Source organism: Ctenopharyngodon idella, chromosome 8 (assembly GCF_019924925.1).
Source record: "Ctenopharyngodon idella isolate HZGC_01 chromosome 8, HZGC01, whole genome shotgun sequence".
Taxonomy (NCBI): domain Eukaryota; kingdom Metazoa; phylum Chordata; class Actinopteri; order Cypriniformes; family Xenocyprididae; genus Ctenopharyngodon; species Ctenopharyngodon idella.
This window is the reverse complement of record NC_067227.1, coordinates 19193245-19212846: the sequence shown is the minus strand read 5'-3', so window position 1 is coordinate 19212846 and position 19602 is coordinate 19193245. Positions and strand designations below refer to the sequence as shown.

The following is a 19602-nucleotide window of genomic DNA, read 5'->3' as shown; positions in this document are numbered from 1 at the left end:
GGACTCCAAACAAAAAGATAAAAATGAATAGGCAGCTATTGGCTCCTAAAATGAAACCGAAGGGAGATTTTGTATAGGCCTACAAAAAAAGACTAACTTTGTACTGTATTAAACTGATATAGTGATACTGATTGTATTTGTGTTGTGTAAATTTCACTTAAAAAATGTTTTGAAAATACATATTACCACTGGTTTGGACATGGGTTGGGGGGTGGGGTGGAGTAACAAGCTTTATGGTTTCAACATATCACCTAAACAAAGTTACAACCTTATACGTTCAAGTATACATATCACAATAAACAGTCTTGCGGGCATTACAAGTAACTTGAGTTGTAATCAGATTACTTTTTTCAAGTAACTAGTAAAGTAAACGCATTACTTTTTCAATGTACAACAAAATATCTAAGTTACTTTTTCAGATAAGTAATGCAAGTTACATTTTCACATTTATTGACTGACAGCTCTCCTGTCCTCATGTTGAGAGAAATAAAGTGCAGAGGCGTTGTGTGCGCTGCTGTGTGAACATAATGGTTATTGTAGTTCTAGACTAAATGTGAACATGCATTTACTCATCTCACTTGAAGGGTTTGGGTTTACTCAAAATGAATAAAAACAGTGAAATGCAATCTCAGAATTTTACGCAAGCCTGTAAAAATTATATATTAAATTACACAAATATACTTTATGTATTTAATCTCACTTTATTAACCAATGTCTTTTCTGCTCTTCAATGATCCAATTCAACCATATACTAATAAGCAAAAATTACTTTAGATTTGATTTAGAAATAAAAGTGTTGAACTTCCTTCTCCTGTATCCTATTCTTTAATCCAGAATGGCAGCACAGCTGAAAGGTTTGTTTGAGCTGCGCCCTCTACTGTACAGGCATAAATATGCATTTCCTTCAGCTTAAGGTTTATTCATTTCACTTTTGGTGCAGAAGGGCCTTAATATTAGCCAAAAATAGAACTCTTTTTTTTAATTTTTGCTGTTATTTAAAAAAAACAAAAAAAACAACAACAAACAAAACAAACAATAAAAAAAAAAAAGCAAGCTCAGCCAAAGACTATAGACATAGAAAGACGGTTCACTCCTATTACTTATGAATGGGAGAAACTCCAACGCACAATATGGCGGAATACATCCCGCCTTCTAAGTAAAAGAGCCAATCGCTGATTGATAAAGTCACTGCGTAACTGCAGCTGCCTATAGAGGCTCCAAAGGTTCCCATAGAAACCTGAGGCTCGTGCATAAGACTGCACATGCGCATTGGCTCGTCTAGCCTGAAAAATAGGCTTTTAACGAAAGCCTTTTTTTTTTTTTCATGAAATATGTAATTTAATTGGGAGTTCGCCTAGCAGTTTTTGAGATTTCAGGATTTCCCCATTCAAATAGATAGGACTTGGTCTTGGATGCTCGAAATCGCTGCCCGGAGGCGTTGCAAATATGGTCGCCGAGTTAACAGACTTTCTTGCAAAGGGACTTTGGCTCAGCCCAGGTGAGAAAAAGTAACGCAAAAGTAATGTAATGCAAAATTAATGTAACATTACTTTTTTATAAAAAGTAACTAAGTAACGCAATTAGTTACTTTTTTAGGGAGTAATGCAATACTGTAATGCATTACTTTTAAAAGTAACTTTCCCCAACACTGACAATAAATAAATTGTTTTTACTCTTTGTTGTAGTTGCGACAATTTAGGGGAGCTGTGTGATCTTTTCACGTGTTGAATACAGCGTCTGAAGTATGCTGAGGTTTCACTATGGCAGTAACAAAAAACATGTTACATTCTAAAAAAAAAAAACAGTCAAGCAAGATTCAAACTTACAATCTCTCTTAAATACAATCACTCTTAAAGCAAGAGACATTGCTCTGAGACACAGTAGCTCATATTTGGATATGGGTTTGAGCCCCCCAAAGGCTGAAATCCTAGAATCACCACTGATGACATTCACAAACTGGATTTGCACTGCTCATTGAACACAGAAGTATAAAGACTATGCTCCATATCCATCAAACGCTCCCTGCTCCGTTGGGATAATTTGTGTCTGCTTAATAGCACTGTGTCATGGGCCGTCTCCACTTTGCAAGATAAAACAAAGTAGTTTAGAGTTCAATTTGTACTTGTAGCCACCACATTAAATCCTCTTGTTTATTTATCCGTGACCTTCAGGTGACGCGCCTACTGTTCTACCTCAAAGAGACTTCCATGAGCTTGCAGTCTTGAAGACAAAGTAAAGATCAGACAGGCACACTGAGAGTTGTCAAACAACACTGCCTGATACAAAGTCAACATCCTAAAAGATTGTTACGCTCAACATTTTGTCAGACTGTCACAACTTACGACCTATAAAATGACGACTTTGTGTAGTTTGACTCCAATGACCTGTTTATCCATTCAATGACACTGTTGATTTTGGTGTGACTCAGGGAACCCAGAGGATTATGGGAGACAGGAACACACAGCTATTGTCTGTACACTTCAAAATCCAGAGAGTGAGAGCAATGGCTCATTAAACACGGAGATTGGATCAGGCGTGTGACAAAAGGGGAGGAGCAGAATATCAATGCACGCCAGTGGAACAGTACAGAGGTCAATCATAGCAAAGCTTCAGTCTAAAACTGCACAACAGATACAAGCAGTCAGCCACTTGATATGCCATTTACTTAATTTATACTAAGGCACCAAAGCTTTCCATTAGAGATGCATGTAATGACATGAGGGATTCTACTTGATGGGTGTCGATTCACCTTTGACTCCCCATATCCTCTCTTCTTTTAGCTCCAGACGTGTATAAATATTGATAAGCCACTTAATAGATGCCACATAAACTGCATGGGAATGTAAGTGGTCATGCAAAGGCTACCTTGACTAAACAGGTGCAGAATTCGGGCAAATCTTTCTTCGCCAACTACAAAATGTCTTCTTTTATGCAAAAAACAAACAAACAAACAAACACCCTGAGTAACTAATTTCCATTCTTTTAGACTTTCCACCTGGGCTCATTTCTCTTGCAGCTCACCAACACAGTGTTTTCTGAAAATGAATTATGTATCAGCAAGCAAACAGAATGGGCACGAGGTTATCTGCGCACAATGTCACGGCCAGAGTTTGACTGAGCAAAGTTCGGGTTGAGAGTCAGATGTGGGGCGCTTTAGAAGATGTTGTGTAGCTTGTTTTGGCAACAGCGGCTGTCCTGATATCCTCACCAAAATATTTATAGGTCTCCCGGCATCAGAGGATTCATTTTTAGATTTGTGCGTAAAAGAGAAGAGACCCAAAGTTTTCAAAGTTTCATTAATAATAAAACACCTTTTAACTCGAAAATATCGCAAAGCTCCAGGGGACTTCCGAAATAGATTCAAACAACAGCTCGAGCGAATAAGGTGAGGACGATGTAAATTGCGAAGATTATTAAATATGATAGTTCCTTCAAACACTAGCTTTATGGCAACAGCTTTACTTTGCCATTCATAATAAGTGCAACAGACTTTAATATTTGAACTGAAACCCAGACAGAGCTGGCTCGCACACACTATGAATACTAATTTAGAAACAGATTATTGTAACATTAAGTTGAGACCTTTAAGTTTGATAGACTGCATAAAAATCAGTTTCAAAAGCCACTGTGTCAGAATGAAAAGAAAGCACTCCAACTTCTATATGTTACAGTCCATACATTATTTATAACCCCACCTGTGTGCGAGACGTCAGGCCGCCTAATAGCTGATCACTGACTCAAATAAAGGCCAAGAAATAAAACACACAATTGCAACTTTCATTCTGCACACTTGGCTGAAATTCGCTCCCATTACTAAATAGCATTAACTGCTCATAAATGGAGCGAAATAGCTTTGTGATTTGTGGCTGTTATGTGTAATTTGCTGCCTGGGCATAAAAGTTGGTGGATCAATTTTTAGCTAGCCGCTCCTTTCAGAAAATTTGATTCCATTGACAAAACCTGCAAGCCAAAGCCTGGTCTTTGCTGGACTACGATGACAAGTGTTTCAAAAGACATCATAAAGTAAGCTGCGCTCTATAAATAAGAGCCTATTCACTCACAGTGGTAAAGGAGCTGTCTGCTGGACTGGGGGAGGGCTGCTAAAAGAGAGTGCTGATCTGCTGCACATTACTCAGGGAGCTGTTCCTTTTATGATGGTGCTGAATTCCAGGAAGCCAGATTAGATGGTGTAGCATGTTAAAAGTCAATGCTTTGGTCAAGAACTGCATCTGTTGAAACATATATCCATACATATAAGTGATAACTGACACTAAACTGCACCGGCCGGCTAACTGTTGTTGTCTGTTGTTGCAAGAGAAAACTCATAGGTAGCAAAGCAGTACCTCTTGACAAACAGCAGAGGGCTCCCTTCTATTTGAGCTGCCTGACATTTCACTTGAATAAAAGAAGGCTTTGAAGTAAGTGAAGATTTGCAGGGGAAAATGAAAGTAATGAGACTTTCAGGATGCAATGCTTAGATTTGCTCTAAACATAAAAGCATGTCGTCGACTCCCTGGTAATTGACTTGCCCCATGGGAAGAGAGGTCAGATTTTAGATAATAATGTCATTACTGAAATATTGACAGGTTTGCTCGTACAGGGATTCAGCATGTCCATAAAGGGACGGTGTTGCAGTGCTCGGTTTTGTGCTGCGCTTGGGTCAATACATAGGTGGAGAGGACTGAATAAAGATGAGTTTCGGGTTATTTACAGTTGCCGCACCAGGACTCAGACACTCTTTAGATCAATCACTCTCTGTCCTCAGAGAACGGGAGAGAAAGACCCCAATCACACAATGTCACGGCAGCTTCTTCCCCCGCCCCACACGCACAGGAGCACATCCCCAGGTCAAAAAAAATTATCTGTGCAAGCCAATGATAAGTTATGGCCTGTGACATGAGTGCAAAGACTTTTGTTTCACTGGAAACAACAGCATTGGTTTAGTCTCCTCAAGCGCATGATCAATCTAAGCTTTGAGATTTAGCCTTCCTGCCATATATTAAAGAAAATTTCTCCCGTCACAAAGTTGGCTTGCATTTTTCAAGGGCACCAAGAAGTGTGTTTAAGTGCTGAGCTAGGACATAACGCAGCCCCTTTGTGACAGACTCGTCTCCCCCATGGGGTTTGCCAACCGCCGGGCCAAAGGGGGCCAACAGACGCAATCCACCTCCTTGGCACTGCCCTTCAGTGGAGTTGTGTCGTATGATTAATGGAACACCTTGCACATGGTCGAATCCGGTCGTTGTGTAAGCTGCCTGGAGTTAGGCTCCGACTCAGTGTGGAAAAAACAACTAATCTCACACGTATGTTGCGGAAGCCCAGCATAATGAAGCTGGCGAGACTCTCAAAAACAAAAAGAAAGTACACTATCAAACTAGCAGCAAGCAAAAGATGGCTATTTCCTTTCATGTCGAAGATGCGGGAGGGAAAGTCACAACGTCCAATTTCCATTTCACCCATAAGAATAATTGACTATTCCGCCTCTGAGTGTATAAATCCATCAATCCCCTCGTGATCTTGGAGCTAAGGCAGGCGTTTTCGCTGAGCTGAGTTTTCTCCGAATTGTGTCTTGCCACTGTGTCTCTCACAGTCAAAACGTTTCACCCTCCCCTTCAGCAGGGTGACAGAGTACTTGGAGAAATTGGGTCACACATTCACATATCCCGAAATTGCAGCATTTTTTGAGGGATAAAGACGCAAATGCCGTGATAATTTATTTTGGCTCTTCAACAAGATGAAGACAGTAACCGATACAGCGATTCTACGTTTACGGGCCATTGCAGGAGGTGAGGTTTGATGCGACGTTACCAAAAAAAGGACTCTAGGGTTGCTGGAGTGAGACTATAGTATCACTGCAGGCCTTAACCCCTCTCCCTTTCATTCAGGTGATAAAGGGAGGCTGAATAATTGGTTTTCTGGCTGACTGACCCTGAAAACAGAAAAAAAGTGAGTTGAAATGAAGTGAACTGTCTGGGGGTGGATGGATTGAAATGCTGAGTACTCGAGAGTTGATAAGAGCCATTTGCATGGACAAAATGTCCATGGAGGATTGAAGTGAGACAGCTGAGCAAGAAAGAGAGAAAGGGGCCTGAAATGGGAAGAAAGAGCCTGGAGTCTTCAGGCTTCCAAGAAGGCCTCTGGTACCGTGAGGGTGGCAGAGAAGAAAGAGGACGGATTCACCAAACTTAAGGAAGTTCTCTGCTGCCGTGAGGCTGGAAAGAGTTAGATGTGTTTGTTACTATAGAGCAAACAAGTTTAAGAGGAGAGGCTGAGGGACCTTCTCAGGGAAATGATTAGCAGTAGGGACTTAATTGAAGCAGGTGGGCACCAGCGTGATGCCATTTGCTTTATCACAGTGATGCAGTTCACAAGTAAACACAAGAGTCCACGGGTCATTATTATCAACAAAATGCACAGGTGCTCTCTGCCGTGATTTCTCTCTGGAAGCTTGCGCAACTGCTTGGCACCTGAGAGGCACTGTGCTGCATTAAAAAGTAAGTAAACAGCTCACCCACTTAGATATCACCACTTTATGTCACATCAAAATCAAACTTGAAAAGACCTGAACACAATTTTAATGAGCAATCAGCTTGGTGAAATTAAAGGGATAGTTCACCCAAAAATGAAAGTTCTGTCATCATTTACTCACCCTCAAGTAGTTCCAAACATGTATGAATTTCTTTCTTCTGCTGAACACAAAGAAATATGTTTGGAAGAATGTCAGTAACCAAACAGATCTTGCCCCCCATTTACTACCATAGTAGGAAAAATAAATACTATAGTAGTCAATGGGGGGCGAGATCTGATTGGTTACTGACATTCTTCCAAATATCTTCCTTTGTGTTCAGCAGAGCAAAGAAATTCATACATGTTTGGAACCATTTAAGGGTGTGTAAATAATGACAGAACTTTCATTTTTGGGTGAACTATCCCTTTAAAGGTACATCTCTGTGTCTATGACAGTGTTTACCGAGCATGACTGATGATCCGAAATAAGTTGACCATTAAAAAGAACAGCTGAACATCAATACACAAATGAAATATATTGTTTAAATTGTTACTGCCTTTAGTTATTATTTTGGAATAAATGTAAAAATGCTTAAAAAAGTAATGTTTATTTAACGAGGAAAATTTGATAACGTTAAGAGTAATAGAAATGAATTTACATTTGATTTATAGAAAATTAATAAATAAATAAAACTGAGGACTTTACCTCCTCATTTCAGAACACCACTGTACGTCACTGATATATGCATTTGTAACTAGAAAGAATGTGACTGTTTCAAATAATCCAATCATAGTCAATATCAGGAATTGAACCACTTGAGTTGAACAGTGAATAAACATTGGTAAAATGAAGCGCTTTACTAGCAGGTTAATTAACTAATGCATCCTATACATATGAGATTATACATATATACATACATACAAGATTAATAAGATGTATAACATAAACTTAATACTACAACTTACACTATTGTTTAAAACTTACAGGGTCAGTACGTTTTTTTTAATGTTTTTTAAAAAGAAGTCTTTCCATATTAGTATATTTTTACCTTTGTACCTTAGGGTACTGCCCCAGTGACAAGCACCGTACCTTTTTTTTCTGACAGTGAATGCTTACCAAGGCTGCATTTATTTGATCAAAAATGCAGTAAAAACAGTAATATTGTGAAATATTATTACAATTTAAAATCAAATGTAATATTTCTGTGTTGGCAAAAGTTTTCAGCAGCTATTACTCCAGTCTTCAGTGTCATGATCCTTCAGAAATCATTCTAATATGCCGATTTGGTACTAAAGAAACATTTATTATGATCAATTTTAAAAATGGTTGTTCTGCTTAATATTTTCATGGAAACTGTGATACATTTTTTTTTTTTTAGGTTTATTTGAAGTCAAAATCTTTTGTAACTTCATAAATATCTTTACTGTCACTTTTGATTAACAATGCATTTTTGCTAAATAAAAGTTTTAATTTCTTATTAACAAAATAATCAATTAAAAAATAAATGACTGATTCCAAACTTTTAAACGGTAGTGTATCTGCACAAAATAGCACAAGTGAACTAACAAGTTATGTGCTAGCCAGAATATGTTCTGTACATGATGTTATAATGATATAATATAATATATTGTATTATAGTGTATTTATTGTAATTTTATTTCAAGAGATAACATTTTCACAAGTACAGATTTCACATTGTTATTAAATAAATAGGTCACATTTAATATAAATTTTGAATATTCGGTTTAATTTTGCACTTTATAAACAAACATTATTAGTTATTTTCGTTGACTAAAATCAGATGCCATTTAGTAAAATTGCCTAAACTGATCTATTGACCTGAATCTCTCACAACACCACCAGTGCCCTGCAGCCTGCAGTTTGGGGTAATATGTAATGCAGCTCTGCAGGTGTTAAGAAGGTTGCCGACTCACTGTGTTGATGTTGCTGCAGGCACTGGTTTTATGAGTCCTCAATGTAAGCAAAACCAAGAAACGCATATTCACAGCCGAAGCATGTTGCTGATGAAAGATGCAAATGAATGTGGTGCCACGGGTGGGAAAACAACTCACAAATGTATCCCAACATGCACCTCTATGCATAAGTACGCTCATACTTTCAGAGTTATTGAAATTACAGCTCAATGTGCTTCTCCTATGCAGGTTATCTGATATGAGAATACTTTAGCATCTCAGTCTGACAAGGCCCTGGACTGCAAAATTGATAAACACGAAGTAAATTAATGGGGGTGAATGGGGAAAAAAGGGCAGCTGCACATCAGGGAAGGAATGAAAGACAGATAGAGAGAATGAGAGTCATTTGACTCTCTTGCTCTCGATGAGAAACCTGCTGATAATCGCTGAGAGCAAATGAGCCCCAAGTCCCCGCTGTCCTCCCATGACGGAACAGTGGCGGCTGTGCCGGTGCTACACGTCTGATTATTCTTTATATCCCTGGGTCATTTCCAATTTAAGAAGCACGCTATCAAAGCAAGTCGATATTACACGCCGTACCCCCATGAAAATCACTGAATTCCTGTTAGAGGAAGAAGCTGACGATAACAAGAATCTTTAGTCGCTCTCTTTGCCTCATCCGGGAAGGAAAGGAATAATAACCCCATTTATCCATCATTACCGGCACCCTCCATTTGTTTTAGATGAGTTTGTGCAGAGAGATGTTGGAACATGGAGCGAATGAGGGATTGTAGACCAGCCGAGGTGACTGAGAAAAGGAAAGAAAAAGAACATTTGATCAACAAGCCACATGATGTGTCATAGCAGATGATGCTAATAATGATTGAGAAGCTGCTCGCCAACCACGGCAACATACCGTAGAAAGAAACGGCACTGCCTTTACCACCCAGGAGCTGTGTGGGCTGCTCTCGCTCATCTCCCACTGCTTTGTTTCATTCCACAGTTGTTGGAGAGAAAGCAACACCCTGTGGGAAAAGTAAGCTGGCAAGCCTGTCTCTTCTTGCTTCCAAGAATGGCTCAGCATGCCAGTGTGTCTGGGCAGGGTGAGAGTAGAGGGCATCGCTCTGGGCACCATAGGGAGATGGGCATGCCAGTGGGGTGCAGCGGGCAGCAGTCACAGTTGTTGGCCCACTACGACCTTTCGTGAGTTTGGGGGCATCATCTCAGTGTGGGTACTCTCATTGGCAGGCCACAGGCCCCAAGCGTTTTGGACATAGACAAGTTCAACAATATCAGAAGTAGCATCTGGTCATTCTCAAACCAACACATATGATGTTCTTTCTTCTGTGGAATACAAAAGAAGAAATTGTGAGGAATGTAGGTCATTCTTTTCCACAAAATGAACGTGAATAGGGGCTGATGTAACAACGTCATTAACGTCAAACGAGCTGGATGGAAATAGACACTGAAGGACAAATAGAGCCTTGATCAAATAAATGCAGCCTTGGTGAGCATAAGAGACTACTTTCAAAAACATTAAAAAAGATCTTACAACCCCAAACTTTTGAATGATAGTGTACAGTATGTATATGGAGAGGAAATCTGTGGGTTTGCACTAGTGTTGTAGTCAAGACCACCTAATCAAGACCAAGTCGAAACCAATACCAATGTGTGTTGAGACCAAGACAAGACCAAGACCAAGACCAGACTAGCACTGCTCAAATTCATCTGAAAGATCCGCCTTTACTGCCTGAGAAATGTCTTATTTTTAAATACAACTAGAATAATAAGACACTATATGTGACCCTTGCTGGCAAAATGAGTCTGAATGCGCACGGGCTAATTACGAGCTACAGCCAAAACAAGTAAAAAATGTCGATTTTGGTCGAATTTGGGGTTTTCACAAAAAAAAAAAAAAAAAAAAAAAAAAAAAAAAAAAAGAGATCATTAAAGGGTTAGTTCACCCAAAAATGAAAATAATGTCATTTATTACTCACCCTCATATCTTTCTACACCCGTAAGACCTTCGTTCATCTTCGGAACACAAATTAATATATTGTTGATGAAATCTGATGGCTCAGTGAGGCCTCCATTGCCAGCAATGTTACTGCACCTCTCAAGATCCATAAAGGTACTAAAAACATATTTAAAACAGTTCATGTGAGTTCATTGGTTCTATCTTAATATTATAAAGCGACAAGAATACTTTTTGTGTGCCAAAAAAAAAAAATAAATAAAAATAGCGACTTTTCAACAATATCTATATGGGCCGATTTCAAAACACTGCTTCAGAGCTTTATGAATCAAATCAGTGAATCGGAGTGCCAAAGTCACGTGATTTTAGCAGTTTAGCCGTTTAATAGGAGATCCGAATCACTAATTCGAAACAAAAGATTCATAAAGCTCAGAAGCTTCATGAAGCAGTGTTTTGAAATCGGCCCATATAGATATTGTTGAAAATTCATTATTTTGTTTTTTTGGCGCACAAAAAGTATTCTTATCGCTTTATAATATTAAAATAGAACCACTGAACTCACATGAACTGTTTCAAATATGTTTTTAGTACCTTTATGGATGTACCTTGAGAGGTGCAGTAACATTGCTGGCAATGGAGGCCTCACTGAGCCATCGGATTTCATCAACAATATCTTAATTTGTGTTCTGAAAATGAACGAAGGTCTTACGGGTGTAGAACGACATGAGGGTGAGTAAAAAATGACATTATTTTCATTTTTGGGTGAACTAACCCTTTAAGCTCTCATCTAGTGATCCAAATGCTTCAAATAGCAATTAAACATCTAAAAACGTCTTTATTTGTATGTTTCTGAGAGGAGTACCTTTCCTTTGTCAATGAAAAATGCAGTTTTTTCTCTGCTCGCATCACCACTTGCGCTTCCCATCAGCAGCTTCCTCATTAGTCCAAGTTTGGTATCGTTTTAAAGCGCAGCATTCCAACTTTGTGAATATTCATAGCGAATTTTTGATGGCATGAGTCTGAACCAATGAAATGTGATTTTCAAACTCATGCTGATGTAAACAAATCGATCTTACTTGCGCTGACAGGTCCGAAGCGCAAGGACAAAGACGTCTCAGACAGCGCGCAATCCCGGTATACACAAACAGAGTTACAGTACTTCAAACTACTGAAAAAAGTTGAATATATATATTTTCCTATAGATATTTAGTTTTGAAGAGGTGTGAGCCAAATTTGGTGCTATTAGCAGGGATTGTAAGGTATGGTTGCTATAGGTGATTTTGTTTTGGAACCTTCAGAAAACTTTAACTCGATTTTTCTCAAAATTGACCTTGCTGACTATCGACTTCAAACAGGTGTAGCTCAGTCATTTGTTGGATTCCAAAAGAAATCATACATCATTTTGAAGGTTTTTTGAATAGAACTCATTTTTGAAAATGTGTGACTCATTTTGTCAGCAGGGGTCACATATAGAGCTATTACCAATCAAATGAAATCACTAACAACAAAATTCATCTTTGCGCAGCAGAGGTGGCACAGAAGCTGCATCTGAACTGGTACAATAAGTGCATAAATAATAAGATAATTGAGAATAATGTTTTAAAAATAAAACTGTTTATTGGATGTATAAAAGCAATATCATGTTTGCAATTGTGCTCAAATTTGTGAAACAGCTCTCTTGCTCTTGTGATATTCCTTAATTATATCACGTTATAATATAAAAATGATGTCCCCACAGTTGTGACCAGTCTTGAAACAAAATCACGAATCCTCTTAGTCTGAGACAGAGACAAGACTGAGTATAAATGCGGTCGAGACCAAGACAAGACCAAGAAAAATGATCTTTTAAGACTGGTCTCAAGTACTACAACACTAGTTTGTACATTACTGCACTGTAAAAAGTAATACGCTCTATCTACTTAATAAAATTGTGGCAACAGATAACACGCAATATTATTAATCGAATTCAACATATAAGAAATGAGTTAGAATTAATCAAATTAATTCCTCAAAAGTCAACCATTTAAAATGTGTAGAATTAGCAAAAAACATTACAAAAACCAAAAACTGACATAAAAAGCAAAGAGACAAACTGCCCAACTAAATGAAACACTGATCACCATAATGGTGACAAACATTTTCAATCAACATCTAAACTTCTGTTAATTCTTGTGTTTCTCGTTCCTTCAGTGATTCTGCTTGTTATCAGCAGGTGTCTTCAATGTTGGCAATAAAAAATAAAGAGTTCTTAATTCATCTTTGATGTCTATCTGTTGTTCAGATAATTTTGTTTAAATTTTACTTGTTTTAAATGGTTGACATTTAAGGAATTAATTTGATTCATTCTAACTCAGTTCTATTTGTTGAATTTAATTAATAATATTACTTGTAATCTGTTGCCAAAATTTTATGGAGTATATATAGCATATTACTTTTTACAGTGTGTAATTCATAATGAAAACCTCTTTTAATAAATCCTCTGGGAAAACATGTATCAATACTAAAATTTACCATATGCAATAGTATATAAAGTACTGACAACCACCTTTTTCTCAGACAATTCATTAAAGGAGGCACACTTGCTGCAAAGATCAAATATGCATTATGGTTGTCAACATACAGTATTTATGACTTAGAAACTCACCTTATCGGTAGGGATATTGGTTGGTTCTATAATCAGATACTTCAGAGTTGATAAGATTGTTATGGTGCGGATGCAAGTGTGACTGCCATGTTCATTCTGTATATGCCTACACGAAAACACACCAGGTTCCGAATCAATTGCTCCAAGGTATGAAAACACCCTAAATTATGTCATGAATTTTCAATAATTGGGTGAACTATCCCTTTAAATCACACTGAGTCAGACTGAATGACCAAAATAAACATAAAAAAAAGAGGAACATTTAAAAAGAAATTAAAAAAGAAACTGTGGAAAATCAGCCCTGGCAACAGTGGAAACAAACGATTCTGGAGAATATTTTTGAGAATTTCTCACGCAGATGTCATACATAACTGCATCAAATTTATGAAGACACAGATGAGCAGTGACAGAAAAATACACCTTTGTGCATCAAAGTCAGCCCACTCCCACATCAAGACAACAAACACTTGTCATTCCCAGAGTTCTACGGTACCAGTTTTCCTCTCTGCGGAGCTTTGCAATTACTTTTGCCCAGAAGTTGACGGTCTCCCTCTGCTCTCCTTTTAGCTGGAAAAAACTTGTTATGGATGACTAAGAGGAGCAACGATATGTGCTGTGAAACCTGGACGGTTGAATTGGACTGTGAAGCCTGAACAGAAATCAGACAAAGAGAGTGATTTAGACAGGGACCATGTGAGGTTCACACAGCCTTTTGAGTCATATAATCTGATGCAATACACTAAAGCAAACACAATAACCAATTTCCGGAGGACGTTTTGAGAAGGATGACATCCATTTTACCTTTTCACCAAGAAGCAAGGGCAGGCCAGAGAAAGGGCTCGCTTTAGACCGCTGCAGGCCATCAAAGCAATAGCATTTTCCTGCCTAGTTTCCAGAGACTATGATTGTAAACAGAAATAATGCTTACAGTGTACTCTCCTCTTCCATTAAAAATGATGTCAAACATCATGGAGCAGGTGTACTGATGGTGCAGTGCTGGCAAATCAGTTGATGAAAAGCATAAAAGTGAAAAACATCCTACTAATAACAAAAACTAGGTCTTACATGTATCAAAAAACTTCTTTTTTTAAATAGCTGTCTTTAATGAGTGAATATATTACATTTAGTGAAAATCAGAACTTTATAATGAAAACCACCAATGAGAGAAAAGATACAGATAAAGGTTTTTTCAAATCTTATTACGGTTTAAATCTCTTAAAAGTGCCATTGTAATGCGAACCCTGTACATACTGAGGAAAAAAAAAAAAAAAAAGAAAATGATATAAGAGATGATTTCGGCATATCATCAGAATCTGTAACAAAGAATTTTATACGCATCCAGACAGACAAATAAAAGCCTAAGATGATAGTCGTTTCACAATATCACATAATAAATAAGGCCAAATAAATATCTACTCAACATTAAAGGATTCAGTTCAGAAATGTGATGGCACATATAATCATGTTAATGATTGAGTCACGTGAGATTCATGAGTTCCCGCTCTTGCACAGACTCAACCCATGATCTCGCATATTCAAGTCCGTTTAAATGTCCGTCCTTCAAGCATCATGGCTCAAATGTGTGGTTTAAAGTCATGTGTCAAACACACAAGGGAGGCTCAGGAAGGAACAAGGACAATTCCTGCCTCTGGGAACACGCATTTAACATTCACCAGTCACAAACTGGCACCCACACAGAATTTAAACAGTATTGCTGACCGCAGTTATCGAGGGCTGAATTGTCTCAAATTGGCTGTCTAACAGCAGTCTGCTCTCCTAAGGTCACTCTGAAATACAGGGTCCAGAATTAACCCAAGGATGAATGAATTAAGCAGATTTACTGGCAATAAACATCTTATTGACCGCTTTTTGCATTTTTTTTTAAATAAAAAAGGTAATAAATGCATATTATAATTGTAATAATTATGTTAATATTAATAATTTAATTATTAATAATTTAATAATTACCTGATGATTTATTTCCATCAGTATTTTCATTTTGGACGCTCAACCCTAATAATATTTTCCCAATAAATTACCATTGTCACCAACACCAACTTTTATGTCACAGTCAATTTTAACTCACATTTAACACTTGTTTACTGAATGCTAATTTTGGACCCTGAACACAAACACATTTCAGTTTTTGGAGTGCATTTTCAGTATCGGAGCATGTAGTAGTGAGACCATACTAAAGTCTTTCTCTCCCTGAGCCTGATCACACAGAGAGCTGGAAGTAGGTCTGGGAGGAAGAAGGAGACAGAGAGAGAGGAAGTGATGATGCTCCCAACAGATTGCTGAAATTGGAGCAGTGGACCTAAGGGAGCAGACCTGCTGGATGGATGGGACTGCGTTTCTTCAGGGTTTCCTTCTCCTCCATGCGTCCTTGCTTGCGCTCCTGATCCGCAAAGCCGGGTCAACACTGTCCCAACATTACCTCAACGTTGTCCCAACACTGCCAAAATGAGGCCATTCCTCGTTTCAACCGCATCTCCTAAGACTGTGCTCCGTATGAGGCAGTCTATGGCAGTTTTACATTTATTAAAGTTATCGACATGTTTAATTAAATTCATCTAGTTTTAAAAAGAAAATTCAAAGTCTTACCTATGTCAAATGTAATAATGTAGTTAATTTCTCTACAAGGTCTCTATTTCTTTTTGACAAATGAAGGGCATTTCTTTCTTAAAGTCCAGCTGTGTTTACGACTCGAGGCTCTTGTTGAATCTTTTCACTAAGACTGTCAAATCTATTTTATCTTAGATCCAGTGGAGAAAAATGCTTTTTAGCTTTCTTCTTCTTTTTTTCCCCCTGTTTGCAGCAAAAGGATTGTAGAAAAAAAGTGAAAGATTAGCTTGCAATTAGTAGAGGCTAATAAGTGTTAAACCTCCTAAACGTGGGTAATTCTCAACCGGCAGCAAGTGTCTCAGTGCCCTATCTTTGACTGAGGATTGATTTGGCAATATACGCATGGGTCTTCAGTGTCATCTTTGCAGGTGCAAAACAGCGTTCTGGGCTATTTGTGTGATCTACTATTATAAACATCACTATTAATTGGGCGTAATCTAACAAGCCAGTCTATATTTGTGAGTCTAAGACTTGAAGAAAAATGGTTTTGAAAACTTAATATTTAATAAGATTTCTACAGGGTCCAAATTTAACTTTTTGGTGGGTGAATTGAGAAAATCTACTGGCCATTAATATATTTTGTACGGTCATGAATCGCATCTTCCACAAAACCAGATTTTGTTCATCATGTTTTGATTATGGTAGTTTAACATGACTGTTATTTAATATGACTAATAGACTGTTCGTATGTCTGCCATTTAAATTGATCATTTAAAGCAGTGGAGGTCAGATTAGCATTCTTACACTTCAATTTAAATCATGTACCCCTGGTTTCACAGACAAGGCTTAAGCCTAGTCCCAGACTAAAATGCATGTTTGAGCTGTTTTTAACTGAAAGATGAAAGATGCACTGACAGATCTGCAAGAGTTAGTTCACACCAAAATGAAAATTCTGTCATTAATTACTCACCCTCATGTCGTTCCAAACCCGTTAGACTTTAGTTAATCTTCAAAACACAAATGAATATGTTTTTGATGAAATCTGAGAGATTTCTGTTCCTCCATTGACACTCTAAGCAACTTCCACTTTCAAGCCTCTCTGCTCTGGTGTCAACACAACACGTATGCGTCGTGGTGCTCTCGTGAACGCGTGTTGGAGATTCATATTTTGTAAATAAAGTGGTAAATTATGTTTTTTGCACAAACAAAGCACTTGCGTCGCTTCATAAAATTAAGGTTAAACCATTGGACTTACAAGGATTGCTTTTATGATGTCTTTACTACCTTTCTGGGGCTTGAAATTGGTAGTTGCGTAGACTGTCAATGGAGGGACAGAAAGCTCTCAGATTTCATTAAAAAGATATTAATTTGTGTTCTGAAGATGAACTAAAGTCTTACGGGTTTGGAACGACATCGAGGTGAGTAATTAATGACAGAATTATAATTTTTGGGTGAACTATCCCTTCAAAAAAATGTCAGTGCCACTGTTTTCTCTCAAGATGCACACCAGTAATGTTTTTTTCTAAGGCATGTTCATAAAAACTACTTAAATGTCCTAATCCTGGCTTAATCTAAACTCTGTCTGTGGAACCAGGCCATAATGTTATATTTCCCAATAGAGTTTAGGCCAACTGGTTAAATTACCTTGCCAAAAACCAATTGTTACTTGAATTTGGGGCTTGGTTAATGTTAATGTTGGACCCTGAATTTATTTCAAAGATATAAGGGAACGCAAAAATGACGACATCCTCTCTAGCATATCAGCAGAACTGTACAATGTGATAGTGTTGCGGATGAAACTCTCACATTAGTGGACCATCAATCTAAAGTACTTATTGGAGCAGCATACAGTATACTATTTCTTCAGAAGGCTCAAGTAGTGCAGACAACGGATTGGTTTTGACACTTAATATAGATGATGAGTTTAACTCCACAAAGTATAAGCGTCTCGGTGTGCGGTTCAAGTTCATTTGAGGTTTTAGAGGAAAAATAGCCTTGAATGTAACTGAGTGCATGTGGGTCTGAAGGTACTCGCGGTCACTGAGGAACTGCACCAAGAGTTCATATCCATCTGAGGCATGTGTCACTATGCGTGCATGTATGTGTGTATGTTTTCAACCGTCCTGCTGAGCAAGAGCCTGCAGTTCAGCTGTATGGATAGAGTGCTGTAAGAAGACGTTCTTTCGGCTGTACATGTGTAAAGACAGAGGCCCACGGGGCGGCTGACCCAGACGGCCGGTAAAGTAGGACTGAAGCCTAGGAATAGGCCCTCGCTCGCTTCGCGGCCCCCGCTCGCTGTCTGAAGACAGGCTGCGTGAAGGACTAGCCTTGCTGGGGAGGCTCACGCTGCTCCCGGCCATCGCCCGAGGGATCTGAGACGGCCCCGGGTGCTCTGTCTTCCGTGGCCCGGGTACCTCAGACATGGATTGCCCACTTTCAGCTCTTCGTACCAGATCCCGAATGCCTCCGCCGCCATTGCTGCAAGGCCTCTCTTCACATGGTCGGCTGTGCTGGTCTGCAGCGAGCGATCGCGCCACCCTTCGCTCCCTTGTGAGGCTGCTGCTGGGAATGTTGCTGTTTTGGCCTGTGGGTCGACTTGGATGGATTGCCTGTTAAAACAAAAAATGGGAAAGTGAGAGAAAATTAAGCTACTTAATTCGCTGACATTTTGACAAAGCTTCCTTGGCGGTCTAGAACCTTTTCTAATTGTTTCCCGACCAACTGGAACTTTGCCTTTTTTAGGAAGACGAGGCCAAAGGCACACATTGTGGGGAGGTGGCACGAGAAAAAGCCTGTGCTGAGGAGTTTGAGCCACCTGTTCATTTTGCACACAACACTGCCTCTTCCTTACATAACTGGCCCTGTATTACTCACAATGTTGAATGAATGCAGGGGAAATATTGCGCATGAAAAAGAAATTAGCTGCAAACTCAAGAGTGATTGTTTGATTCATGCTGTAACTCAACGTGTAACTCTGACTGAGCTGGCAGCCAGAAAGTAATACTTGATGCTAATCGGCATTTCACAAAGTGAGGAAACCTAATTAAGTGTGATGTGGCTAATGTGGGAACTTCAGCTGTGATGCGAAATTGAATTTAAAATAGAGGCTGTAATTGAATTCGTATATTATGGGGCAGAATCCATGCGAGGCTTTGAGAGACTCACATGCCAATGCAGGTGAGAAAGAGGACATGCATCCCACATGTCCTAATCTTATTTTATCATTTACTGTGTGAAATGTCTTTGTTTACCTTCATACTACATTTACACTTATAAGTAATATCAGGACGCAACATTATTTCCTTAAAACAAGCTCACAAACAATCCAATCTGCAGTTCTGGTTCACAAACAGCACAACCAAAGCCAACATCGGATTCAAACTGGTTTTTAAAGCAACAAGCGATTACAATACGACATTTTCCTTAGTGTTAACTGGCAAGTATTCTTTCAGTTATAAATCACATTGTCTGTCTGAATAATTTTTGTCTTAAGCAGTATATTCTATTTGATATTTAATCATTTTATTTCACTTTTGAACTATTCTTTTCAAGTACTTTTCTTTGAAATATGAACTATTCTTTCCTTTATAGAATTGTGCCTTTTTATGGCATTTATGTTGTAATGTTTACTATTATTATTACTTAAAATTTTTAAATTAATAAATATTGTGCCTTTTAATTTTTGGCCTTGGACTTGTTGTAATGCTTATTGTTACTTGATATTAAAGGGGTGGTTGATAATGATTTCACTTTTTTTAATTTTAGTTAGTGTGTAATGTTGCTGTTAGAGTATAAACAATGTCTGCAAAGTTACGACACTCAAAGTTTAATGCAAAGCGAGATATTTTCTTTTAAAGAATTTGCTGTTTAAGGACTACAACAAATGGCTGGTAGGGACTACAACGAGCTTCTTCCCGGGTTAGTGACATCACTAACCCTAAAATTTACGTAAACCCTGTCCTCTGGAACACGCAACAAAGGGGGTGAGGCCATGTTG

The 19602-nt window shown here is 38.4% G+C and overlaps 1 protein-coding gene across 3 annotated transcripts in view; it reads right to left on the bottom strand.

Moving 5' to 3' along the window:
* Nucleotides 1–14119: 14119 nt before the first annotated feature.
* The window catches only part of ccser1 (coiled-coil serine-rich protein 1), an 88953-nt gene continuing 83470 nt past the window's right edge, over nucleotides 14120–19602 (bottom strand). For 2 of the 3 annotated variants that reach the window (XM_051901962.1, XM_051901963.1), the window contains one exon: nucleotides 14120–18214. In XM_051901962.1, the coding sequence (XP_051757922.1) occupies nucleotides 17720–18214 (495 nt within the window). In that variant the 3' untranslated portion in view covers nucleotides 14120–17719. The remainder of the gene's footprint in view (nucleotides 18215–19602) is intronic. The other variant, XM_051901964.1, reaches the window with a different exon arrangement.